Below are 24,064 nucleotides of genomic sequence, written 5' to 3'. Positions count from 1 at the left end.
ACTCCTGTTCAAGAAAGGATATGATCGACAGGCTTACAAGGTACTTTAGTGCTTATTGTAATTAATGCTCCATTAATAATAAATAACTACTGAGTACCAGATAATTATCAGTAATTATTCATTACTTTTCGTAGACAGGTTAAATATAATTGTCTTTTACAATAGCCTTTAAAATAAAAAGTCTTTACCGTTGTACTAGTTTTTCAATAAATATTGAAGATACGTAACAATGAATTGAATCTTATTGCTGAATTGCATGAACGTAAGCAATGTTAATTCTTTATTAACATATAAAATTTAAACTAATAATTTTCTAATTATTCTAACATATTTTAAGCGTTTAACAGAATTAAATAATTTAGTTTTGATTTCTTGATAAACTTATCAAGTTGTATATATGTAAAAATAGAAAGTTTTTTAAATAAGACTATCTATTAAATAAATAATAATGTAATTATGCATATAGAATGTTAAACAAACAAGGGGAGTCCGCGAAATGCGCGTCACCCATTTTAATAAAATTTTATGGGTGTGTAGTACTCACAACTTTGTTGTAGTAAAGCAGTTCGTTAAGGATATTAGGCATTTTCTTGAAGATGCTTAATTTCTAACGCTGCCGCTAAATTATCATAAAAAATATAAATAATAAAGTAGGTTTTCAATTATGTAACATTTCTCCTTTGGAGGAAAAGAGAGAAGTGAAAAGTTTCACGTAATTTTCACAATAATGTACGATTCTATAGGATCATTTATGTCACTCATGAGCAGAAATATGAACTTTTTTACGTGAACTACGCCAACAGCCTTGATGGTAGAGAGGCAAAAATTTAAGGAATTAACAAATGTACTTCGGAATTAAAATGAAAGTGTGGTAATAGTTTTGGCAGTATTGAAGAAGTTAAACCTTTTCGGTATTCTATTTCATTAATTTACGTTAAAATTAAAATAAATAGAAAACTAAAAAAAAGTAAATTTTGAAAAACTCTGTTTATAAAAAATTACATTGTAATGTTTAATATGAGATTATTATCTAATAAAATAATTATTACAATGTATCATCAAAAATAAATGTAATAATATATTTGTAAATTAAGTTTATGCAACATAAATATGGATTATAGCTATTTAGAAATTTTTTTTTTTACAATTTTTTTATTTACATAAAAAAATTTTTAACTTGGAAGAAAATTTGAAAGTTGCCTCTGAAGTGATTAGATATCAATAAAATAAAAACAGAAAAGTACGAACCAAGTCAAATATATGTGTTTCAGTAACAATTACATCTTAAAATGTAGAAATTATTTTATATTTATTATTTTACTTTTTTAACTAATAAAAAGATAAATAACGAAATCCAAACTAAACTTTCTCGTATTTAACCTAATTCATAATCACTCTGCGTGAAAATATTTACTTGAATTCTTATGAGTAAAAAATGAAAAATGAAAAATGAAAAGTGAAGAGTGAAACGTGAAAAGTTTTGCATGAAATTACATGATTGACCGCCTGTTCATGTTATAATAATAGACTGGCGGCCGTAATCGAGCAAATTTTTAGTTTTGTTCAATTTTTATTACTAGTCTGCCGTCAAACGGTCGCGCTCGCAAATTTTATTCGATATTTACCACTAATCTATTGATATAACATGTTAGTAAACTTTGCTGATGGATTGTGAGTAAATTAAACAAACAGATGTATCGGCGGTGAAAATCTTATTATAAAATTAATACATAGCGTATTTATGTAAACAATTTATTATTAATTTTACAATACCAATTTTTATAATACCATATAATATACAAGGGACGTACCAATTCATCCTGTAATTTTTTGTCATTAATTTCGAACGGCAAGTAACATAGATAGATAACCCATCGACGTTTTTAATAACTAAAATGTTTAATTTTTTAACAATAAAATACTGACGGCTTCAAAGAAATATATTAAAAACTATAATAAGTATAATCTCACAAAATAAATTTTATGTCATGATTTAGGTACAATATAATATTTTACATGCTTTACAAAACTCACGCTGCAGAATGTAGACATTGTCATTGGAAACATTTTTCCCGCTGTGATATTGAGTGGTTTCTTTCCACAGACCATAATTACTGCCAAGTTTCTTGCTACTTTTGGCTTTAAAGTATACCATATACATTCATATGTAGCGCTATGTACTTTTTCACTCTAAAAAAATACATTTTATGTTGCTTAATTGAAGAAAAATGATTAACTTAGTCTACTAAAGGATTAAGATTAATTATTAAAATTATATTATTTTATTATACAGAAGAGGTGAACATTTGATTTATTTAGAATTGAGTGTGTTGACACATGCACATATACCTACGCACGCATACGCACTCATTTCTAAAAAATACAGTTTACAATATTTATAATATAAGCTAAGATTTTAATATTTGTTTTCTCCAACGTGGTTCAAATTTTGAATCAATCCTTGTAAAAATATTTTATAATTTTTAGTCCACCAGAACTGTTGGTTGGATTGACAAAGTTGGAATGACAACGTGCATTCGGCTTAATGCTATATACGTATGATCTCGTTTTCACAAATAAAAACTTTTTTATAAAAATAAGTAATTGCGTACGAGTATATTTGAATAGTAATAACGTCCTTATTTTTACGTGATATAAACGTACTGTGTTTAAATTTTAATGCAAAAACGAATATTTAGCTACACTAAAAAAAAAATTAAATATTTTGTTAATGTAACCAAAAATAATTTTACTTTTCTAAATATTCAGTAACTTTCACCAAATTTGATAATATTTAATAAACATGTAAATTACAAAATTATTTTTGGTTATATTGACAAAATATTTAATTGATATTATTTTAATATACATTTGGTAGTTATAACTAAACTTTTTTTTCTGTGTATGAGTACAAAAACTCGTTTATCACTCAAATTGCACATTTTGAAACCTCATCATTCAGTAAAGATTATAATAATTATTATATAGTAAAAGACAAAAAAAGGTAAAAAACATAAAAAAGACATTGCATTAGAAACTTTTGATACAAATTTGATGCAAATCGTAAATACTTTAATATTACATATCACTTATTCATCGGTTGACAAACAAGTAGGGGATGGTGGAGAAGGAGAGAGTTGGGGAGGTAAGACAGAGGGGTGTTCCCTATATCGCGTGATTCAAATACACGAGCGAGCATACGCGTTAGTTGCTGCTCTTCGATTACTGACAGTTATCCACGAGCCAGCAATGTTGGCAGCTGCAAGATTAAGTTAGATTATATATCTTTTTGCGATTTCCTTATGACTTTATCTCACTTTTTTATTCGTAATTTTTTTATTAAATTATAGTAATTTTTTGGTGAATGCGTATGCTTCACAGACAACATTTAATAGTCTGCAAGATAAAATGTTATTTTCTGCCTTTGTAAACAGTGTTTGGACAATCATTTCGACCACACAAGAAGGGCAAGAGTTGGAAATAAGAAAATGGTGTAACAACGTGCAACAAGATCGTGCATCTATGTGGCAATTAATCACAATCAACACAGAGAAAATTCTTCTCTTTGGACAGTCAATTAGCATGTGCACAATCGAGTTGTGTTCCAGCAGTCTTATGCCTGTTAACATCATTAAACATTATGTCGCTGCGTAATCTGCAGAACAACAAACCAAGTAAAGTATATATTAATGAAAAAATCATTAATTTATTATAGTTCAATGTGTTTTAAAATTCTACCACATTTGTTATAATTTGTGTTTTTAACTGAACACAATTTACTCACAAATACTACATTTACTGAACACAAAACTCTGAATTAAACCACATTGAAGAAAACGGTCAAGTTGAACATAAATGATACATTATATTACTTTAAACAAGTACACATATAAGTATAATATAGCCCAAAATTAATATTAAAGTTTATGAAATATTAAACATATATAATTTATAAAGAGCAAATCAAATGACTAAAAATGTAAATCTCACAATTATTGCAAATGTATATATTTAATATAATTAAACAAGCGCTTATTTAAAATATTTTATTAAATATTTTTCTTCTTATTTATATGCTACAAAAATTATATAACAATTTCTAAATAATAATTTTTTAACATATACAGTCAAAATTATAAAGATATTCTATTATTTCATAGAATCAGATAATTCGCGCAGTGTCGTTAATATTATTACAAAAACTTTTATTATACTTACTTGATTCACGAGATGCTCGCCTACCGCACAATAAAGAGAAGTGTATATTAAAAGTACTCCACCAGCAAAAAAGTACCAAGACAATTGTGCGAATGATAATTGAGTATCTTGATTAAATGTCTAAATTAAATATAAATTAGATACATTATGTTTTAAAATGTATTATATTATTGCATTATTTTTATATTATATACAAAACACGATATTTATGAAAGCAAAGGAACATCTTAATAAGATATTAGTTCTTAGTTTAATAAAAAAGGTTAAATAAAAAAGTAAATTATTATTTACACTTACAGTAAGTGTTAGAAATCCAAAAAGACTGAATATTATGCAAAAAAAATCTATCATGGCAAGCAGCAATAAATTGAATGTGTCATCAATGATTTTTACAGATCTGCAACTTAGATGTGATATAAAATAAGAAATACACTTATTATAGAAAATTCTAAAAATTTTACATTTGGATTTCATTTTGTAAGAAAATTGAATGCTAAAGTATAAAACAAAAGTTGCTTTCGTGAGAACCTGATTAAGCGAATGTGGTCTTTAACGTTGTACTTTAAAACCGCTTTGAAATCCGGATCGTTTCCCAGATGCAATAATCGCAGATGCAGATTCTCCATTTGACCACATACATGTAAGATCAGTAGTCCAAGGAAATTGTCGACCGCGATGTAAGTGAGACCGCATGCAAATAACCCAATTGCTTGTGCCAATAATGTTAGTTCGTATTTCGGGCTGCTAGTTACATCGTACCAGTAGTGTGTAGGAACCGGTAAAGGTCTTTCATGATTAGTAAAATTGTTTACATGCCAAATGTATTCTTTAAAAAATATAGACCCAGGTCTACTAAACGCTGCCAAAACTGTAAAAAATAATCCGATTTGTAAGATTAAGCGAGTAATCTTAGCTTTTTTTAGCATTACATTTCGCTCTTCATCCATTTTCACTCGCGTCCAGTCTTTTATAATCTTGTTAATCAACAGTAATAAAACTGAAAAAATAATGTGTTATGAAATATATATAAAATTAATTATGCATAAGGACAGATAGTATTTTTTGATATCAGCTTGTTATTGTTTAAATTCAATTAGTAATTGATTTTTATTAAATTATATGTATATTTATTTTAATTAAAAATTATTATTTTAGAAAGTAAGAATATTGATTAATAATAAAGAAGAGAAAAGTCTACAAGAATTAATGGTTTTGTTAATTAGTGAAGTACCTTCTTTTTTGTACCACATAATGAAGATTTTAAATGTCGTTATTAAAAAAGATAAGGTTAATTGTAAATTATCAATTATCTGGATCATATCACCCCATACATTAATCAAGTGAGCTAAAGCCGGTATAGTCAATACGCAAATTATTATCGTAGCATTAAATAGCATTCGAAACTTTGAAAAGAAGTCTTTATACTGATCTTCGTTTTGTTGCGGCCACAAACCGAAAATTTTCAACATACAGCGATGCAGACCAATCGCCCATTCTAAATCTGCGTAATCACCCGGTAAAAAAATTTGTCTTATAAATAAACATGTTTATCTATATAAAATTATATAAAAAAGTATACAAATACGTATAATGCATTATATAGTTATACATAATTTTATTTAATATTATGTTTATTTAATATAAGGAATAAATTTATAAATTTTTTATAGGGAAAAGTGACGTAAGAAAAGGTATTGTGATAAAAGAGAGAATTTTTAGTATCGCGCATTTTGGATGCAGAAATTCTATCGAGCATGTGTGTTAGATGCGGCTGATCGGTCATTGAAAGATAAATCAGCAAAGTCGACAGCTGCGTTATTAAGACATACCTTAATTTTTACCTTTTTGCGATTTCCTTATTACGACAAAAGATATAACAGCGCGGAAACGACAAAGGAGAAGAAAAAAAGTACAAAATAATATTATAAAATAGCCAAACAGACATACGAGAAAAAATTAAGTTAAAAACGCATACGTTTTACACGCCGGGAGACAATACGCATACATTTTAACCCAGCCGTCACCAAGTTATAAAAAAATGTCTTTTTTGGTTTTTATTAAATGCAGTTTATAATATCTTAAAATTATATTCTAGTGATAAATATATTGAAAGACATATGTCCAAAGAGTATTGTAAAAATTGGAATAACACGTTAATTATGGAAACCTAGCTTTTATTCATTGTCAAAACTTCATTCTCAAAAGTACTTTGTCTTACCATACTTTCCCCTATATATTTATATATAAGTACATATACATATAATAATTTGTATACATTCAGACGATTATATAAGACCTTTAAAGCATTGTTTTTATGATGTTAGAAATCGGTTTGAAATCTTGGACACAATGAGAATTCATCAATTACATTGGCCGAGCAATTAGTTGAATTGTTTGAACGCGTTTGATTAATTTAATTTCTGTCCAAGATTTCAAAAAAATTTTTAGCATTGCACAGTGGGCCACGAAACCTGATTAACCGGCCAAAAGTCGAGTTTAAAATTTATTTCATATAATGTTTTAATGTTGTAAGTATATCAGAGGACACATAAATAAACTAAATAATAAGGTTTCTGTTATAGGTTTCAAGAAATAGCTGTTTTATAGCAAAATACAGGTGATAGTTTTAGACTTATTTTTAAAATAAAAGCATGAAAATTGTTAATACATATTTTGTAAATTAAATTTGTTAAAAATTGTATTGGTTTAAAAATTAAACAAATTATAATGCTGTACATTTATTTGCTTTTAATATTTGCACTCTTTTGTACTTTGGAATTATTTATGTGAATAAATCTAATTTAAAACTTAACAAAATTCCATTAACCCGACTCGTGCAACCTCAAAATTAATATTTTTTAAGTTCTGCTCCGTTTCTATGAATATTTTTGTTGCGAACAAACTTCTACAATTTGTTACTTTTACTCGTTACTAAAGATACGTACGTAAAAACGTCAACCGAATCAGTAACCATAATAATATACAGCGTCGAGCATTTAAAAACCCAGAAATATTAGCTGACTGTCTAGGAATAAACCTTAAAATATAAAAATTTTTAACTCATCTTACTTGCTTTGTCACGTCAACTTTCTATTAATCTTGATTAATTTGATTAAATTTAATAAAACTTTACGATTATTATAGAAAATTGTCTGGATCGATTATTTTGAATTATGAATTTCTGACATTAGGTTTGGAATCATTAATCCAAAAAACCGTACGTAGTAAAAATTTTTCATAAATTTTATCAAAATTTTGAGGTAAATGAATATTTAATCAATTATTGGGTTCTTTTGACTCACTGTGCATTTTGAAGACAAGACTTTACAGGTTTGAAAGAAAAGTAATGTCATAATTTTTATCAAACATTAGTTTTATAGAAAAAAACTTTAACTTAAATTTTTCCATGCAATTTCTCAATAAAAATTTTAATTCTTAAATTAAAATATCAAATGTACATATAAGAAAGTATACATATAAAAGTTAGCACAATTCGTAGATTTGTATCACATTAAGTAAGAACTCATGACTATAGACTACGAAATTTGTTGATTCGAGAATATATTAAAAAAGTAATTAATGTTAGAAAGAAATATTGGATTGCAAAGTATAATTAGACTTTTGACAATGTGAATAATTTTTGACAATGTAAAAATAATTTATTTCTTATTGTAAAATTATAGATGTAATAATTAATTTAAACATGAAATGAAAAATGTTGTTATTTGTAATATGACTATTAAAAAACATTTTTTCGAAACTTTAAGTTAAAATACAAAACGTCTTATTGCATCTTGCTTTCCAATATATGCGTTTAATACAAGTAAATATTTAATAAGTAAAAAGTAATTTTAATTATCATATAAAAATATTATTTTATATAAACTTTGTTTTAAATTATTAATTGATAATGAAAAGAAACACCATTATATTCGCTTGAAGTGTTCATTGATCAAACCGTTACTGGTCTTGTTTCATCAATGATATTATCTCCACTGTTTAAACGTTGCTAGAATTCATATTTCTAACAAAATTCTTGAAACATGATACTTTGCGCGGTTATAAATGTTGCAACAACCAGAAAGAACACTTGTTATTGTCGTCTTGTTGAAGTTTTTATTTGGTGAAAAGGTATGATGCATGAATTATAATAGGGAATCCGTAAAACGAGGATTTGAAATTTACCGGCATATACAAGTGTACTTTTTTATATGGTTTTATATTCTTCTTCTTTTTGCTATTAAAGAGCCAATGAATTGTTACAGTTGCGTATAAGGTAAAAACTTTTGCAGGCACATAATAAAGAGACAGAGCAAGTAAAATTGTTGAATATTTTACATAGAAAATGCACCTTTGTAGACAGTTTTTGCACTGCTAAAAAAATTTATCGCAGAGAGAAAAGAGTTGCCATTTTCGCTGAACATTTTGGCGGTGCATTATTAATGAATCTATAGCTGCGGGCTATCGTCTCCATCAGTCTGGGCATAGCCACGGAACGGGAAGGATGGAATTCTTTACGTTAATTTAAATTAACAATTTGTCGATGAGTATTCAAATGAGTGCTGAAAATATACGTGCATGTGCGTGACTTAAATATAAAGATTTTAAGGACGTATTCTATTTCATGCAAATATTGTATTATTTATTCTTGTTTAACGTTCAAACAAAAGATTAAATGGTGCATTTTCCGTTTGATGCGTGAAGCAGAATGCGCTTTAAAACATTGAAGTTAGCATGCGATTAAGACGTGTAGAATTAGAAAAACTGCTGGATAGATAACGTGTTTGTATTGCTGCTGGTATTTAAAGAGCTAGAGTGTAAACACCTAAATTTTTATATTTTAAATATAAATGTGAATTAGAAATCTAACACGACAACATTGCTGTCGATTTCTCTAGCAAATCTTTTTTATATTTGTATACGATTATTTACTGAATTACTAAGATGTGAGCTAGAATTTGGTGTTTACGGAATTGATGTTATATCTGGTTATTCCTGCAAAATCGAATACTTGTTGCGTACTTATGCATATCTGTCATTGTCGTTTTCAACATCAACGTGAACTCCTGTTCAAGAAAGGATATGTATGATCAACTGGCTTACAAGGTACTTTAGTGTTTATTGTAATTAATGCTCCATTAATAAATAACTACTGGGTACCAGATAATTATCAGTATTCATTACTTCTGGTAGACGGGTTAAACATAATTGTCTTTTACAATAGCTTTTAAAATAAAAAGTCTTTACCGTTGTACTAGTTTTTCTATAAATATTGAAGATACGTAACAATGAATTGAATCTTATTGCTGAATCGCATGAACGTAAGCAATATTAATTTGTTATTAATGTATAAAATTTAAACTAATAATTGTCTAATTAACCTAATATATTTTGAGCGCTTAACAGAATTAATTAATTCACTTTTGATTTCTTGATAAATTTATCAAGTTGTATATATGTAAAAATAGAAATTTTTTTATATAAGACAATCTATTAAATAAATAATAATGTAATTATGCATATAGAATGTTAAACAAACAAGGGGAGTCCGCTAAACGCGCGTCACCTATTTTAATAAAATTTTATGGGTGTGTAGTACTCACATCTTTGCTGTAGTAAAGCAGTTCGTTATAGATATTGACATTTTCTTGAAAATGCTTAATTTCTAAAGCTGCCGCTAAATTATTATAAAAAATATAAATAATAAAGTAGGTTTTCAATTATGTAACATTTCTCCTTTGGCGGAAAAGTGAGAAGTGAAAAGTTTCACGTAATTTTCACAATCATGTACGATTCCACAGGATCATTAAGTCACTCATGAGCAGAAATATGAACTTTTTTACGTGCACTTTTACATCAACAGCCTTGATGGTAGAGAAGCGAAAATTTAAGGAATTAATAAATGTACTTCGGTATTAGAATGAAAGTGTGGTAATAGTTTTGGCAGTATTGAAGGGGATAAACCTTTTCGGTATTCTATTGCATTAATTTACGTTAAAATTTACATAAATAAAATACTAAAAAAAATAGTAAATTTTGAAGAAGTCTGTTTAAAAAAAACATTACATTGTAAGGTTTAATATTAGATTATTGTCTAATAAAATAATTATTACAATGTATCATCAAAAATAAATATAATTATATATTTGTAAATTAAGTTTATGCAACATAACTATGGATTATAGCCAATTAAAAATTTATTTTTTTACAATTTTTTTATTTACATAAATAAATTTTTAACTTAGAAGAAAGTTTAAAAATTGCCCCTGAAGTGATTAGAAATAAATAAAATAAAAACAGAAAGGTACGAACGAAGTCAAATATATGTGTTTCAGTAACTATTACATCTTAAAAGTAGAAATTATTTTATATTTATTATTTTACTTTTTTAACTAATAAAAAGGTAAATAACGAAATTCAAACTAAACTTTCTCGTATTTAACCTAATTCATAATCACTGTGCGTGAAAATATTTACGTGAATTCTTTATGAGTAAAAAATGAAAAATGAAAACTGAAAAATGAAAAATAAAACGTGTAAAGTTTTACATTAAATTACATGATTGACCTCCTGTTCATGTTATAATAATAGACTGGCGGCTGTAATCGAGCAAATTTTTAGTTTTGTTCAATTTTTATTACTAGTCTGCCGTCAAATGGTTGCGCTCGCAAATTTTATTCGATTTTTACCACTAATCTATTGATATAACATGTTAGTAAACTTTGCTGATGGATTTTGAGTAAACTAAACAAACAGATGTATCTGCGGTGAAAATCTTATTATAAAATTAATGCATAGCGTATTTATATAAACAATTTATTATTAATTTTACATTATAATACCATATAATATACAAGGGACGTACCAATTCATCCTGTAACTATTTGTCATTAATTTCGAACGGCAAGTAACATAGATAGATACCCCGCCGACGTTTTTAATAACTAAAATATTTTATCTTTTAACAATAAAATATTGACGGCTTCAAAGAAATATATTAAAAACTATAATATGTATAATCTCAAAAAATAAATTTTATGTCATGATTTAGGTACAATATAATATTTTACATGCTTTACAAAACTCACGCTGCAGAATGTAGACATTGTCATTGGGAACATTTTTCCCGCTGTGATATTGAGTGGTTTCTTTCCACAGACCATAATTACTGCCAAGTTTCGTGCTACTTTTGGCTTTAAAGTATACCATATACATTCATATGTAGCGCTATGTACTTTTTCACACTAAAAAAATACATTTTATATTGATTAATTAATGAAAAATGATTAAATTAGTCTAATGAAGAAGGAATAAGAATAATTATTTAAATTATACTATTTTATTGTACAGAAAAGATGAACATTTGATTTATTTAGATTTGAGTGTGTTGACACATGCACATATACCTACGCACGCATACGCACACATTTCTAAAAAATACAGTTTACAAAATTTATAATATAAGCTAAGATTTTTAATATTTGTTTTCTCCATTGTGGTTCAAAATTTGAATCAACCCTTGTAAAAATATTTTATAATTTTTAGTTCACCGGAACTGTTGGTTGGATTGACAACGTTGGAATGACAACGTGCATTCGGCTTAATGCTAAATATGATCTCGTTTTAAGGGCACAAATAAAAACTTTTCCATAAAAATAAGTAGTTGCGTAAGAATATATTTGAATAGTAATGACGTACTTATTTTTACGTGATATAAACGTACTGCGTTTAAATTTGAGATGTAAAAAGGAATATTTAGCTACACTAAAAAAAAAATTAAATATTTGGCTATTGTAACCAAAAATAATTTTACTTTTCTAAATATTCAGTAACTTTTACCAAATTTGATAATATTTACTAAACATTTAAATATACAAAATTATTTTTGGTTATATTAACCAAATATTTAATTGATATTATTTTATTATACATTTGGTAGTTATAACTAGACATTTTTTTTAGTGTATGAGTACAAAAACTTGTTTATCACTCAAATTGCACATTTTGAAACCTCATCATTCAGTAAAGATTATAATAATTATTATATAGTGAAAGACAAAAAAAGGTAAAAAACATAAAGGAGACATTGCATTAGAAACTTTTGATACAAACTTGATGCAAGTCGTAAATACTTTAATATTACATATCACTTATTTCTCGGTTGACAAACAAGTAGGGGTTGGGGGAGCAGGAGAGAGTTGGGGAAGTAAGACAGAGGGGTGTTCCCTATATCGCGTGATTCGAATTCACGAGCGAGCATAGTGAATGTTACGCGTTAGTTGCAGCTCTTCGATTACTGACAGTTATCCACGAGCCAGCAATGTTGGCAGCTGCAAGATTAAGTTAGATTATATATCTTTTTGCGATTTCCTTATGACTTTATCTCACTTTTTTATTCGTAATTTTTTTATTAAATTATAGTAATTTCCTGGTGAATGCATGTGCTTCACAGACAACATTTATTAATCTGCAAGATAAAATGTTATTTTCTACTTTTGTAAACAGTATTTGGACAATCATTTCAACCACACAAAAAGGGCAAGAGTTGGAAAAAAGAAAATGGTGTAACAACGTGCAACAAGATCGTGCATCTATGTGGCAATTAATCACAATCAACACAGAGAAAATTCTTCTCTTTGGATAGTCAATTAGAATGTGCACAATCGAGTTGTGTTCCAGCAGTCTTATGCCTGTTAACATCATTAAAAATTATGTCGCTGCGTAATCTGAACAACAAAACCAAGTAAAGTATATATTAATGAAAAAATCATTAATTTATTATAGTTCAATAATGTGTTTTAAAATTTTACCACATTTGTTATAATTTGTGTTTTTAACTGAACACAATTTACTCACAAATACTACATTTACTGAACACAAAACTCTGAATTAAACCACATTGAAGAAAACGGTCAAGTTGAACATAAATGATACATTATATTACTTTAAACAAGTACACATATAAGTATAATATAGCCCAAAATTAATATTAAAGTTTATGAAATATTAAACATATATAATTTATAAAGAGCAAATCAAATGACTAAAAATGTTAATGTCAAAATTATTGCAAATGTATATATTTAATATAATTAAACAAGCGCTTATTTAAAATATTTTATTAAATATTTTTCTTCTTATTTATATGCTACAAAAAATATACAACAATTTTTAAATAATAATTTTTTAACATATACAGTCAAAATTATAAGGATATTCTATTATTTCATAGAATCAGATAATTCGCGCAGTGTCGTTAATGTTATTACAAAAACTATTATTATACTTACTTGATTCACGAGATGCTCGCCTACCGCACAATAAAGACAGGTGTGCATTAAAAGTGATCCACCCGCAAAAAAGTACCAAGACAATTGTGCAAATGATAATTGAGTATCTTGATTAACAGCCTAAACTAAACGTAACTTAGATACATTATGTTATAAAATGTACTATAGTATTACATTATTTCTAAATTACTTATAAAACACGATATGTATGCTAATTAATGATAACAAAAGATAAACATCTTAATAAGATATTAGTTTTTAGTTTAATAAAATAAGTTAAATAAAAAAGTAAATTATTATTTACACTTACAGTAAGTGCTAGAAATCCAAAAAGACTAAATAGTATGCAAAAAAAACCTATCATGGCAAGCAGCAATAAATTGAATGTGTCATCAATGATTTCTACAGATCTGCAACATAAATGTGATATAAAATAGAAAATACACTTATTATAGAAAATTCTAAAAATTTTACATTTGGAATTCATTTTGTAAGAAAATTGAATGCTAAAATATAAAACAAAAGTTTCGTGAGAACCTGATCAAGCGTATGTGGTCTTTAACGTTGTACTTTAAAACCGCTTTGAAATCCGGATCTTTCCCCAAATGCAATAATCGCAGATGCAGATTCTCCATCTGACCACATATATGTAGGATCAGTAGTCCAAGGAAGTTGTCGACCGCGATGTAAGTGATAGCGCATGCATATAACCCAATTGCTTGTGCCAAATATGTTAGTTCGTAATTTGGGCTGCTATTTACATCGTACCAGTAGTGCGTAGGAACCGGTAAAGGTCTTTCATGATTAGTAAGATTGTTTACATGCCAAATGTATTCTTTAAAAAATATAGAGCCAGGTCTACTAAACGCTGCCAAAACTGTAAAAAATAATCCAATTTGTAAGATTAAGCGAGTGATCTTAGAGTTTTTTAGCATTACATTTCGCTCTTCATCCATTTTCACTCGCGTCCAGTCTTTCATAATCTTATTAATCAACAGTAATAAAACTGAAAAAATAATGAGTTATAAAATATCTATAAAATTAATTATGTATAAGAACAGATAGTATTTTTTGATATCAGCTTGTTATTGTTTTAATTCAATTAGTAATTTATTTTTATTAAATTATATGCATATTTATTTTAATTAAAAATTATTATTTTAAAAAGTAAGAATATTGATTATTAATAAAGAAGAGAAAAGTTTACAAGAATTAATGGTTTTGGTAATTAGTGAAGTACCTCCTTTTTTGTACCACATAATGAAGATTTTAAATGTCGTTATTAAAAAGGGTAAAGTTAATTGTAAATTATCAATTATCTGGATCATATCACCCCATACATTAATCAAATGAGCTAAAGCCGGTATAGTCAATACGCAAATTATTATCGTAGCATTAAATAACATTCGAAACTTTGAAAAGTAGTCTTTATACTGATCTTTGTTTTGTTGCGGCCACAAACCAACAATTTTCAACATACAGCGATGCAGACCGATCGCCCATTCTAAATCTGCGTAATCACCCAGTAAAAAATTTGTTATATAAATAAGCATGGTTAATTATATAAAATTATATAAAAAAGTATACAAATACGTATAATGCATTATATAGCTATATATAATTTTATTTAATATTATGTTTACTTATTATATGGAATATATTCATAAATTTTTTTATAGGGAAAATTACGTAAGAAAAGGTAGGGTGATAAAAGAGAGAATTTTTTGTATCGCGCATTTTGGAGGCTGAAATTACTATCGAGCATGTGTGTTAGATGCGGCTGATCGGTCATTGAAAGTTACCGACAAATCGGTGAAGTCGACAGCTGCGTTATTAAGACAGATCATAATTTTTACCTTTTTGCCATCTCCTTATTACTACAAAAGATATAACAGCGCGGAAACGACAAAAGAGAAGAAAAAAAAGTACAAAATAAAATTATAAAATAGCCAAAGAAACATATAAGAATAAATTAAGTTAAAAACGCATAGCTTTATACGCCGGGAAACACTATGCATACATTTGAACCCAGCCGTCACCAAGGTATAAAGAAATGACTTTTTTAGTTTTTATTAAATACAGTTTATAATATCTTAAAATTATATTTTAATGATAAATATATTGAAAGACATATGTCCAAAGAGTATTACGGAAGCTTTTATTCATTCTCAAAACTTCATTCTCAAAACTACTTTATCTTACCTTACTTTTCCCTATATATTTATATATAAGTACATATATAATAATTTGTATACATTTAGACGATTATATAAGACCTTTAAAGCATTGTGTTTATGATGTTAGAAATCGGTTTGAAATCTTGAATACAAAGGGAATTCATCAATTACATTGGCCGAGCAATTAGTTGAATTGTTTGAACGCGTTTGATTAATTTAATTTTTGTCCAAGATTTCAAAAAGATTTTTAGCATTGCACAGTGGGCCAAGAAACCTGAACAACCGGCCAAAAGTCAAGTTTAAAATTTATTTCATATAACGTTTTAATGTTGTAAGTATATCAGAGGACACATAAATAAAATAAATAATAAGGTTTCTGTTATAGGTTTTAAGAAATAACTGTTTTATACCAAAATACAGGTGATAGTTTCAGACCTGTTTTTAAAATAAAAACATGAAAATTGTTAATATATATTTTGTAAATTAAATTTGTTAAAAATTGTATTGGTTTAAAAAGTAAACAAATTATAATGCTAAACATTTATTTGCTTTTAATATTTGCACTATTTTGTATTTTGGAATTATTTATGTGAATAAATCTAATTTAAAACTTAACAAAAATCCATTAACCCGACTCGTGCAACGTCAAAATTAATATTTTTTAAGTTCTGTTTTGTTTCTATTAATATGTTTGCTGCGAACAAACCTCTACAATTTGTTACTTTTACTTGTTACTAAAGATACGTAAAAACGTCAACGGAATCAGTAACGATAATAATATACAGCATCGAGCATTTAAAAACCCAGAAATATTAGCTGAATATCTAGGAATAAACCTTAAAAAATAAAAATTTTTAACTTATCTTACTTGCTTTGTCACGTCAACTTTCTATTAATCCTGATTAATTTGACTAAATTTAATAAAACTTTACGATTATTATAAAAAATAGTTTGGATCCATTATTTTGAATCATAAATTTCTGACATTAGGTTTGAAATCATTAATCCAAAAAACCGTACGTAGTCAAAATTTTTCATAAATTTTATCAAAATTCTGAGGTAAATGAATATTTAATCAATTATTGGGTTCTTCTGACTCACTGTGCATCTTGGAGACAAGACTTTACAGGTTTGAAAGAAAAATAATATCATAATTTTTATCAAACATTAGTTTTTTAGAAAAAAACATTAACTTAAATTTTTCCGTGCAATTTCTAAATAAAAATTTTAATTCTTAAATTAAAATATCAAATGTATACATATAAAAGTATACATATAAAAGTTAGCACAATTCATAGATTTGTATCACATTAAGTAAGAACTCATGACTATAGACTGCGAAATTTGTTGATTCAAGAATCTATTAACAAAGTAATTAATGTTAGAAAGAAATATTGGATTACAAAGTATAATAAGACTTTTGACAATGTGAATAATTTTTGTCAATGTAAAAATAATTTATTTCTTGTTGTCAAATTATAGATGTAATAATTAATTTAAACATGAAATGAAAAATGTTGTTATCTGTAATATGATTATTAAAAAACATTTTTCCGAAACTTTAAGTTAAAATACAAAATGACTTATTGCATCTCGCTTTCCAATGTATGCGTTTATTACAAGTAAATATTTAATAAGTAAAAAATAATTTTAAATTATGATATAAAAGATATTATTTTATATTAAATTTATTTGTTTTAAATTATTAATTGATAATAAAAAAAAACACCATTATATTCTCTTGAACTATTCATTGATCACACCGTTACTGATCTTGTTTCATCAATGATATTATATCCACTGTTTAAACGTTGCTACAATTCATTTCTAACGAAATTCTTAAAACGTGATACTTTGTGCGGTCATAAATTTTGCAACAACTAGATAGAACACTTGCTATTGTCGTCTTGTTGAAGTTTTCCTTTAGTGAAAGGGTATAATGCGTGAATTATAATAGGGAAATCGTAAAACGAGCATTTGTACTTCACCAGCATATACAACTGTACTTTTTTATATGGTTTTATATTCTTCTTCTTTTTGCTATTAAAGAGCTCGCAGATGAATTGTTACGATAGCGTATAAGAAAAAACTTTTGCAGGCATATGATAATGAGACAAAGTAAAATCGTTGAATGTTTCACATAGAAGGTGCACATTTGTAGATATTCTTTGTTCTGTTAAAAGAAATTCATCTCAGAGAGGAAAGAGTTGCCATTTTCGCTGAACATTTTGGCGGTGCATTATTAATGAGTCTATAGCTACAGGCTGTCGTCTCCATCAGTCAGTCGGGGCACAACCACAGAACGGGAAGGATGAAATTCTCTACGCTAATTTAAAGTAACAATTTGTCGATGAGTATCCAAAGAGTGCTGAAGATATACGTGCATGTGCGTGACTTAAATATAAAGATTTTAAGGACGTATTCTATTTCATGCATACAACGTATTATTTATTTTTATTTAACGTTCAAACAACTTGATTAAATAACGCATTGTCTATATCATACGTGAAGCAAAATGCGCTTTAAAACATTGCAATTAGCATGTGATTAAAACATGTAAAATTAGAGAAACTGATGAATAGATTACGTGTTTGTATTGCTGCTGATATTTGAAAAGCTAGAATGTAACCACATAAATTTATATATTTTAAATGTAAATGTGAATTCGAATTTTAATACGACCACATTGCTGTCGATTTCTCTAGCAAATCTTTTTTATATTTGTATACAGCATGTATAAACTAAAAGTACTAACATTTTTTATCACAGATAATAACTCGTTACAAATAAAACTCAATATTTTTCTTAACTTTTTATTATAGATGCGCGAATAATGATAAACATCTACTGTTTTTTATAATTATTTAATGAATTATTAGTACGTGAGCTAGAATTTGGTGTTTACGGAATTGATGTTACATCTGGTTATTGTACAGTTATTGTACAGGTATTCCACAGGATTAGTTAAGTCACTCATGAGCGGTAATGTAAACTTTTTCAGGTGAACTTTTACGCCATCAGCCTTGATGGTGGAAAGGCAAAAATTTAAGAAATTAATAAATTTACTTTGGAATTAGAATGATAGTGTGGTAGTAGTTTTGACAGTATTGAAAAATTTAAACTTTTTTAATATTGTATTGCATTAATTTACGTTAAATATTACATAAATAAAAAACTAAAAGGAAGTAAATTTTGAAGAGCTCTGTTTATATTAAATTACAATGTAATTTTTAATATTAGATTACTACCTCATAAAATAATTATTACAATAAATCATCAAAAATAAATTTAATAATATATTTGTAAATTAAGTTTATGCAACATAACTGAAAAATATGACCATTTATTTATAAATTTATTTTTTTAGAATTTTTTTTTTTACATAAATAAATTCCTAATTTGAAAGAAAGTTTAAAAGTTGCCAAAGAGCGATTAAAAAATAATCAATAAAATAAAAACGGCAAGGTACAAACCAAGTCAAATGTATGTGCTTCTGTAACAATTACATCATGAAATGTAGAAATTATTTGATATTTATTATTTTACTTTTTTAACTAGTAAAAAGATAAATTTCCAAATCCAAATTAAACATTCTCATAATTGCTGTGTGTGAAAAGATTCACGTGAAGTTTCTATGAGTAAAAAATAAAAAATGAAAAGTTAGAAATAAAACGTGAAATTAATGCATAGCTTATTTATGTAAAGAATTTATTTTTAATTTTACATCATAATACCGTACATTATGAAAAAGACGTATCAATTTATCCTGTTATCTTTGTCATTAATTTCGAACGGCAAGTAACATAGATAAGTAACCCGCCGACGTTTTTAATAACTGAAATGTTTAATCTTTTAAAATACTGACAGTATCGAAGAAATATATTAAAAAATTATAATATGTATAATCTCAAAAAAATCATTTTTTGACATGATTCAATTAGTAAAATAAGAAAAATAATGATATTTTATATGCTTTACAAAACTCACGCTGCAAAATGTAGACATTGTCATTGGGAACATTTTTCCCGCTGTGATATTGAGTGGTTTCTTTGCACAGACCATAATTACTGCCAAGTTTCTTACTGCTTTTGGCTCTAGAGTATACCATTCACATTCATACGTAGCGCTATGTACTTCTTCAGACTAAAAAAATACATTTTATATTAATTAACAGTTGAAAAATGATTAAATTAGTCTAATGAAGAAAAAGTAAGATTAATTATTCAAATTATATTATTTTATTATACTTAATATTATTTTATTATAAATAATAAATATTTAATTTATTTAAAACTGAGTTTATTGACAGATGCACATATACCCATGCACGCATACACAAATATAAAAAATACAGTTTTTTAAATTTATAATATGAGCTAAGATGTTTTCTCCAACGAGGTTTAAAATTTGAATCAAACCATCCAAAAATATTTTATTGTTTTCAGTTCCTGAGAACTGTTGGTTGAATGATACCGTGCATTTGGATTAATGCTAAATATAATCCCGTTTTTAGGTCACAAATAGAAACTTTTCAAAAAAAATAAGTAGTTGCATATGAGTATATCCGGCTAGTAATGACGTACTTATTTTAAGTAATATTAACGTACTGTGTTTAAATTTGAGATGTAAAAATATATATTTAGCTATAAATACAAAAACTTGTTTAGCACTTACATTACACATTTTGAAACTATATTATTCAGTAAATATTGTAATTATTATATAATAAAAAACAAAAAAGGTAAAAGACGTAAAAAAGACATTGCATTAGAAACTTTTGATGCAAATTTAATGCAAATCGTGAATGTTACATTTTACTTATTCACAAGTAGAGGATAATGGAGCATGAGAGAGTTGGGGATATAAGCCAATGGGGTGTTCCCTGTATTGCGTGATTTGATTCATGATCAAGCGTATGCGTTAGTTGTAGCCTCTCGGTTATTGTCAGTTGTCTAGCCAGCAACGTTGGCAGCTGTATTATTAAGTTAGACTATATATCTTTTTGCGATTTCTTTATGACTTTATCTCACTTTCTTACTCGTGACATTTGTATTAAATTATAGTAATTCCCTAGTAAATGCGTGTGCTTTACAAAATTGAATAAGCTGCAAGATAAATTGCTATTTTCTACTTTTGTAAAAAGTGTTTGAAAAATCATTGGGGAAGAAGAAAGTTGTGTAACAGCGTGCAAAAAGATTGCGAGTCTATGTGAAAAGTCTATGTGACAATCAACCATTAACAAAGAGTGCAATTCTTCTCTTTGGACAGGCAATTAGCATGTGTACAATCAAATTGTATTCTAGGAGTCTTACGCCTGGTAACATCACTAAAAACTGTGTCGCTGCGTAATCTGCAGAACAACAAAGTCAGGTAAAGTGAACATCAATAAAAAAAAATTTAATTTATTATAGTTTAACACTGTGTTATAAAATTATAATATATTTGTTATAAACTGTGTGTTTAACCGAACACAATTTACAAGAATTCTGAATTAAACCATATTGCAGGAAACGGGTAAGTTGAAGATAAATAATACATTATATTACTTTAAACAAGCACGTATATATGTATAATACAGTATAAACATTAATACTGAAATTTATTAAATATTAAATGTATATATTAAAAAGAGCAAATTAAATGATTAAAAGTATAAATGTTAAAATTATTATAAATGTATGTATTCAATACAATTAAACAAACGCTTATTTAAAATATTTTATCAAATTTTTTTATTTTCTTATTTAAATTTTACGAAAATCATACAACAATTAGAAATAATAATTTTTTAATATATACAGTTAAAATTATAAAGGTATTTTATTATTTCATAGAATCAGATAATTTGCGCTTTATCGTTATTATCATTACAAAAACTATTATTATACTTACTTTATTCACGAGATGTTCGCCTACCGCGCAATAAAGACAAGTGTGCATTAAAAGTGATCCACCCGCGAAAAAGTACCAAGACATTTGTGCGATCGATAATTGAGTATCTTGATTAAAAGCCTAAATTAAATCTAAATTAGATACATTATGTTTTAAAATGTATTATATTATTGCATTATTTTTATATTATATACAAAACACAATATTTATGAAAGCAAAGGTTAAACATCTTAATAAGATATTAGCTTTTAGTTTAATAAAATAAGTTATACAAAAAAATAAATTATTATTTATACTTACAGTAAGTACTAGAAATCCAAAAAGACTGAATAGTATGCTAAAATAACATATCACAGCGAGCAGCAATAAATTGAATGAATCATCAATGATTTCTACAGATCTGCAACTTAGATGTAACATAAAATAGGAGCACACTTATTATAGAAATTTCTAAAAATTTTACATTTGGGATTTATTTTGTAAAAAAAATTGAAAGTTAAATTATAAAACAAAATTTGCTTTTGTGATAACCTGATCAAGCGAATGTGATCTTTAATGTTGTACTTTAAAACCGCTTTGAAATCCGGATGCTTCCCCAAATTCAGTAATCGCAGATTCAGATTCTCCATCTGACCACATATATGTAAGATCAGTAGTCCAAGAAAGTTGTCGACCGCAACATATGTAACAGCGACAGCAATTGCACCGATTGTTTGTGCCAGATATGTTAGTTCGTATTTCGGGCTGCTGGTTACATCGTACCAGTTGTATGTAGGAAACGGTAAAGATCTTTCATGATTAGTAAGATTGTTCACATGCCAAATGTATTCTTTAAAAAATACAGAGCTAAGTTTACTGAACACTGCCAAAACTGTAACAAATACACCGACTTTTAAGATTAAGCGGGTAATCCTAGCCTTTTTTAGCATGACATTTCGCTCTTTATCCATTTTCACTCGCGTCCAGTCTTTTATAATCTTGTTAGTTAACAATAATAAATCTGAAAAAATAATATGTTATTAAATATATATAAAATTAATTATATTAAAAAAAGACAGTATCAACTTAATTTGATTAGTAATTGATTTTGATTAAATTATATACACATTTACTTTAATTAAAAGCTTATGTTTTAAAAAGTGAGAATATTTTGTTTAATAATAAAGAAAAGATAAATTTACAAAATTGAATGAATTTGTTAATTAATGAAGTACCTGCTTTCTTGTACCACATAATGAAGACTTTAAGTATCGTTACTAAGAAGGGCAAAGTGAATTGTAAATTATCTATAATCTGGATCATATCACCCCATACATTAATCAATTGAGCTAAAGCCGGTATAATTAATATAAAAACTATTGCTGTAGCATTAAATAGCATTCGAAACTTCGAAAAGAATTCTTTATACTGTTTTCTGTTTTGTTCCGGCCACAAACCGATAATTTTCAACATACAGCGATGCAGACCGATCGCCCATTCTAAATCTGCGTAATTACCCAGTAAAAAAATTTGTTATACATATAAACATATTTAATTATATATAATTATATCAAAATATTTAAATATAGTATATAATCCATTATATAGCTATACATAAATTTTTTTATAGGGAAGGTGGGACAAAAAAGTGAAGGAAGGTAAGACGGGGTATCTTTTGTATTGCGCATTTTGGATGCAAAAATCACAATCGAGCATGTGTGTCAGATGCGGTTGGTTGTTTTTTAAAGTTACCGACAAATCAGCGAAGTAGACAGCTGCGTTATTGGGATAGACCATAAAATTTGCGATTTTATATCTACTGAAGATATCAAAGCGAAAAAACAGACAGAGAAGAAAAAAGAAAAATACAAAATAAAATTATAAAAGAGCTAAAGAAACGTATGAGAAAAAATTAAGCTAAAATTGCACAGGTGTACTTGCGCGGAAAGAGGGGGAGGGGGTAAAATGATGAAGTGAGTAAGATGACAAATTATTAATTTTTTATGTTAATAACAAATAACAAACCAATGCTTAATTTATTAGAGACTTCAACTGGTAACAAATACTCTGTGATAATTTGATTTCAATCTGTGAGAATGAGAATAGATAATATATTCAGAAATGTGTTTTGGAAGCCCCTATCCGTAACTTTTTAGTGTTTGTTTATAAGGAATAACATAATTTTAATAAATATTTTTATTTTTTCTACAAAATTACAATATTGTAGCTTAAAACGTACACAATAATATATTTATACTTTTAATTTTTATATTGCAATATTTTATATTTTATAAACAAATAAACACAGCGAGTGGAGGTGAAAAAGATGAAAAAAAGTTGTGCATAAGCGAGCTATGACCGATTGCTCATGATGATCAACTGAAGACTTTAATTGAAAATAACCAGCGAAAGATGATGTGAAGAATTCGAGATACTCAATTTACCACTTACAATTTTTATCAAGCATTTGCATAAGCTGGAATTGTTTTAATGACTAAGTGTCACATG

General features: G+C 26.9%; 3 protein-coding genes across 9 annotated transcripts; all 3 read right to left on the bottom strand.

Annotated features, from left to right (window-relative positions):
• Positions 1 to 1,736: 1,736 nt before the first annotated feature.
• LOC113004323 (odorant receptor 43a-like) lies at positions 1,737 to 9,039 on the bottom strand. Of its 2 annotated transcripts, none has more exons than XM_039456181.1 (7): positions 8,143 to 9,039; positions 5,450 to 5,719; positions 4,747 to 5,215; positions 4,516 to 4,621; positions 4,219 to 4,338; positions 2,035 to 2,190; positions 1,737 to 1,890 (listed from the first exon to the last, which is right to left on the bottom strand). In XM_039456181.1, the coding sequence occupies exons 1-7, from the start codon at positions 8,165 to 8,167 to the stop codon at positions 1,837 to 1,839; spliced, it is 1,200 nt and encodes a 399-aa protein (XP_039312115.1). In that variant the 5' UTR covers positions 8,168 to 9,039; the 3' UTR covers positions 1,737 to 1,836. The 2 variants fall into 2 exon arrangements, with proteins under 2 accessions (XP_039312115.1, XP_039312116.1); XM_039456182.1 differs by having other exon boundaries at positions 4,516 to 4,615.
• Positions 9,040 to 11,018: 1,979 nt separating this feature from the next.
• Positions 11,019 to 17,751, bottom strand: LOC120356860 (odorant receptor 82a-like). Of its 3 annotated transcripts, XM_039456169.1 has the most exons (7): positions 17,415 to 17,751; positions 14,749 to 15,018; positions 14,046 to 14,514; positions 13,819 to 13,918; positions 13,509 to 13,628; positions 11,307 to 11,462; positions 11,019 to 11,162 (listed from the first exon to the last, which is right to left on the bottom strand). In XM_039456169.1, exons 1-7 carry the CDS (start codon positions 17,437 to 17,439, stop codon positions 11,109 to 11,111), a joined length of 1,194 nt encoding a protein of 397 aa, XP_039312103.1. In that variant the 5' UTR covers positions 17,440 to 17,751; the 3' UTR covers positions 11,019 to 11,108. The 3 variants fall into 3 exon arrangements, with proteins under 3 accessions (XP_039312103.1, XP_039312102.1, XP_039312104.1); XM_039456168.1 differs by lacking the exon at positions 17,415 to 17,751 and having other exon boundaries at positions 14,749 to 15,404; XM_039456170.1 differs by lacking the exons at positions 11,019 to 11,162; positions 17,415 to 17,751 and having other exon boundaries at positions 11,323 to 11,462; positions 13,509 to 13,633; positions 14,749 to 15,404.
• Positions 17,752 to 18,170: 419 nt separating this feature from the next.
• On the bottom strand, positions 18,171 to 23,851 carry LOC105198225 (odorant receptor 43a). 4 transcript variants are annotated; one of them, XM_039456164.1, is made up of 6 exons: positions 22,792 to 23,851; positions 22,109 to 22,577; positions 21,878 to 21,977; positions 21,578 to 21,697; positions 19,673 to 19,828; positions 18,171 to 18,707 (listed from the first exon to the last, which is right to left on the bottom strand). In XM_039456164.1, exons 1-6 carry the CDS (start codon positions 23,027 to 23,029, stop codon positions 18,573 to 18,575), a joined length of 1,218 nt encoding a protein of 405 aa, XP_039312098.1. In that variant the 5' UTR covers positions 23,030 to 23,851; the 3' UTR covers positions 18,171 to 18,572. The 4 variants fall into 4 exon arrangements, with proteins under 4 accessions (XP_039312098.1, XP_039312099.1, XP_039312101.1 ...); XM_039456165.1 differs by lacking the exon at positions 18,171 to 18,707 and adding an exon at positions 19,377 to 19,520; XM_039456167.1 differs by lacking the exon at positions 18,171 to 18,707 and adding an exon at positions 20,998 to 21,035 and having other exon boundaries at positions 19,703 to 19,828.
• Positions 23,852 to 24,064: the final 213 nt, after the last annotated feature.

Source organism: Solenopsis invicta, chromosome 12 (genome assembly GCF_016802725.1).
Source record: "Solenopsis invicta isolate M01_SB chromosome 12, UNIL_Sinv_3.0, whole genome shotgun sequence".
In the NCBI taxonomy this organism is placed as follows: Eukaryota; Metazoa; Arthropoda; class Insecta; order Hymenoptera; family Formicidae; genus Solenopsis; species Solenopsis invicta.
This window is presented reverse-complemented; position numbering and strand designations above follow the sequence as displayed.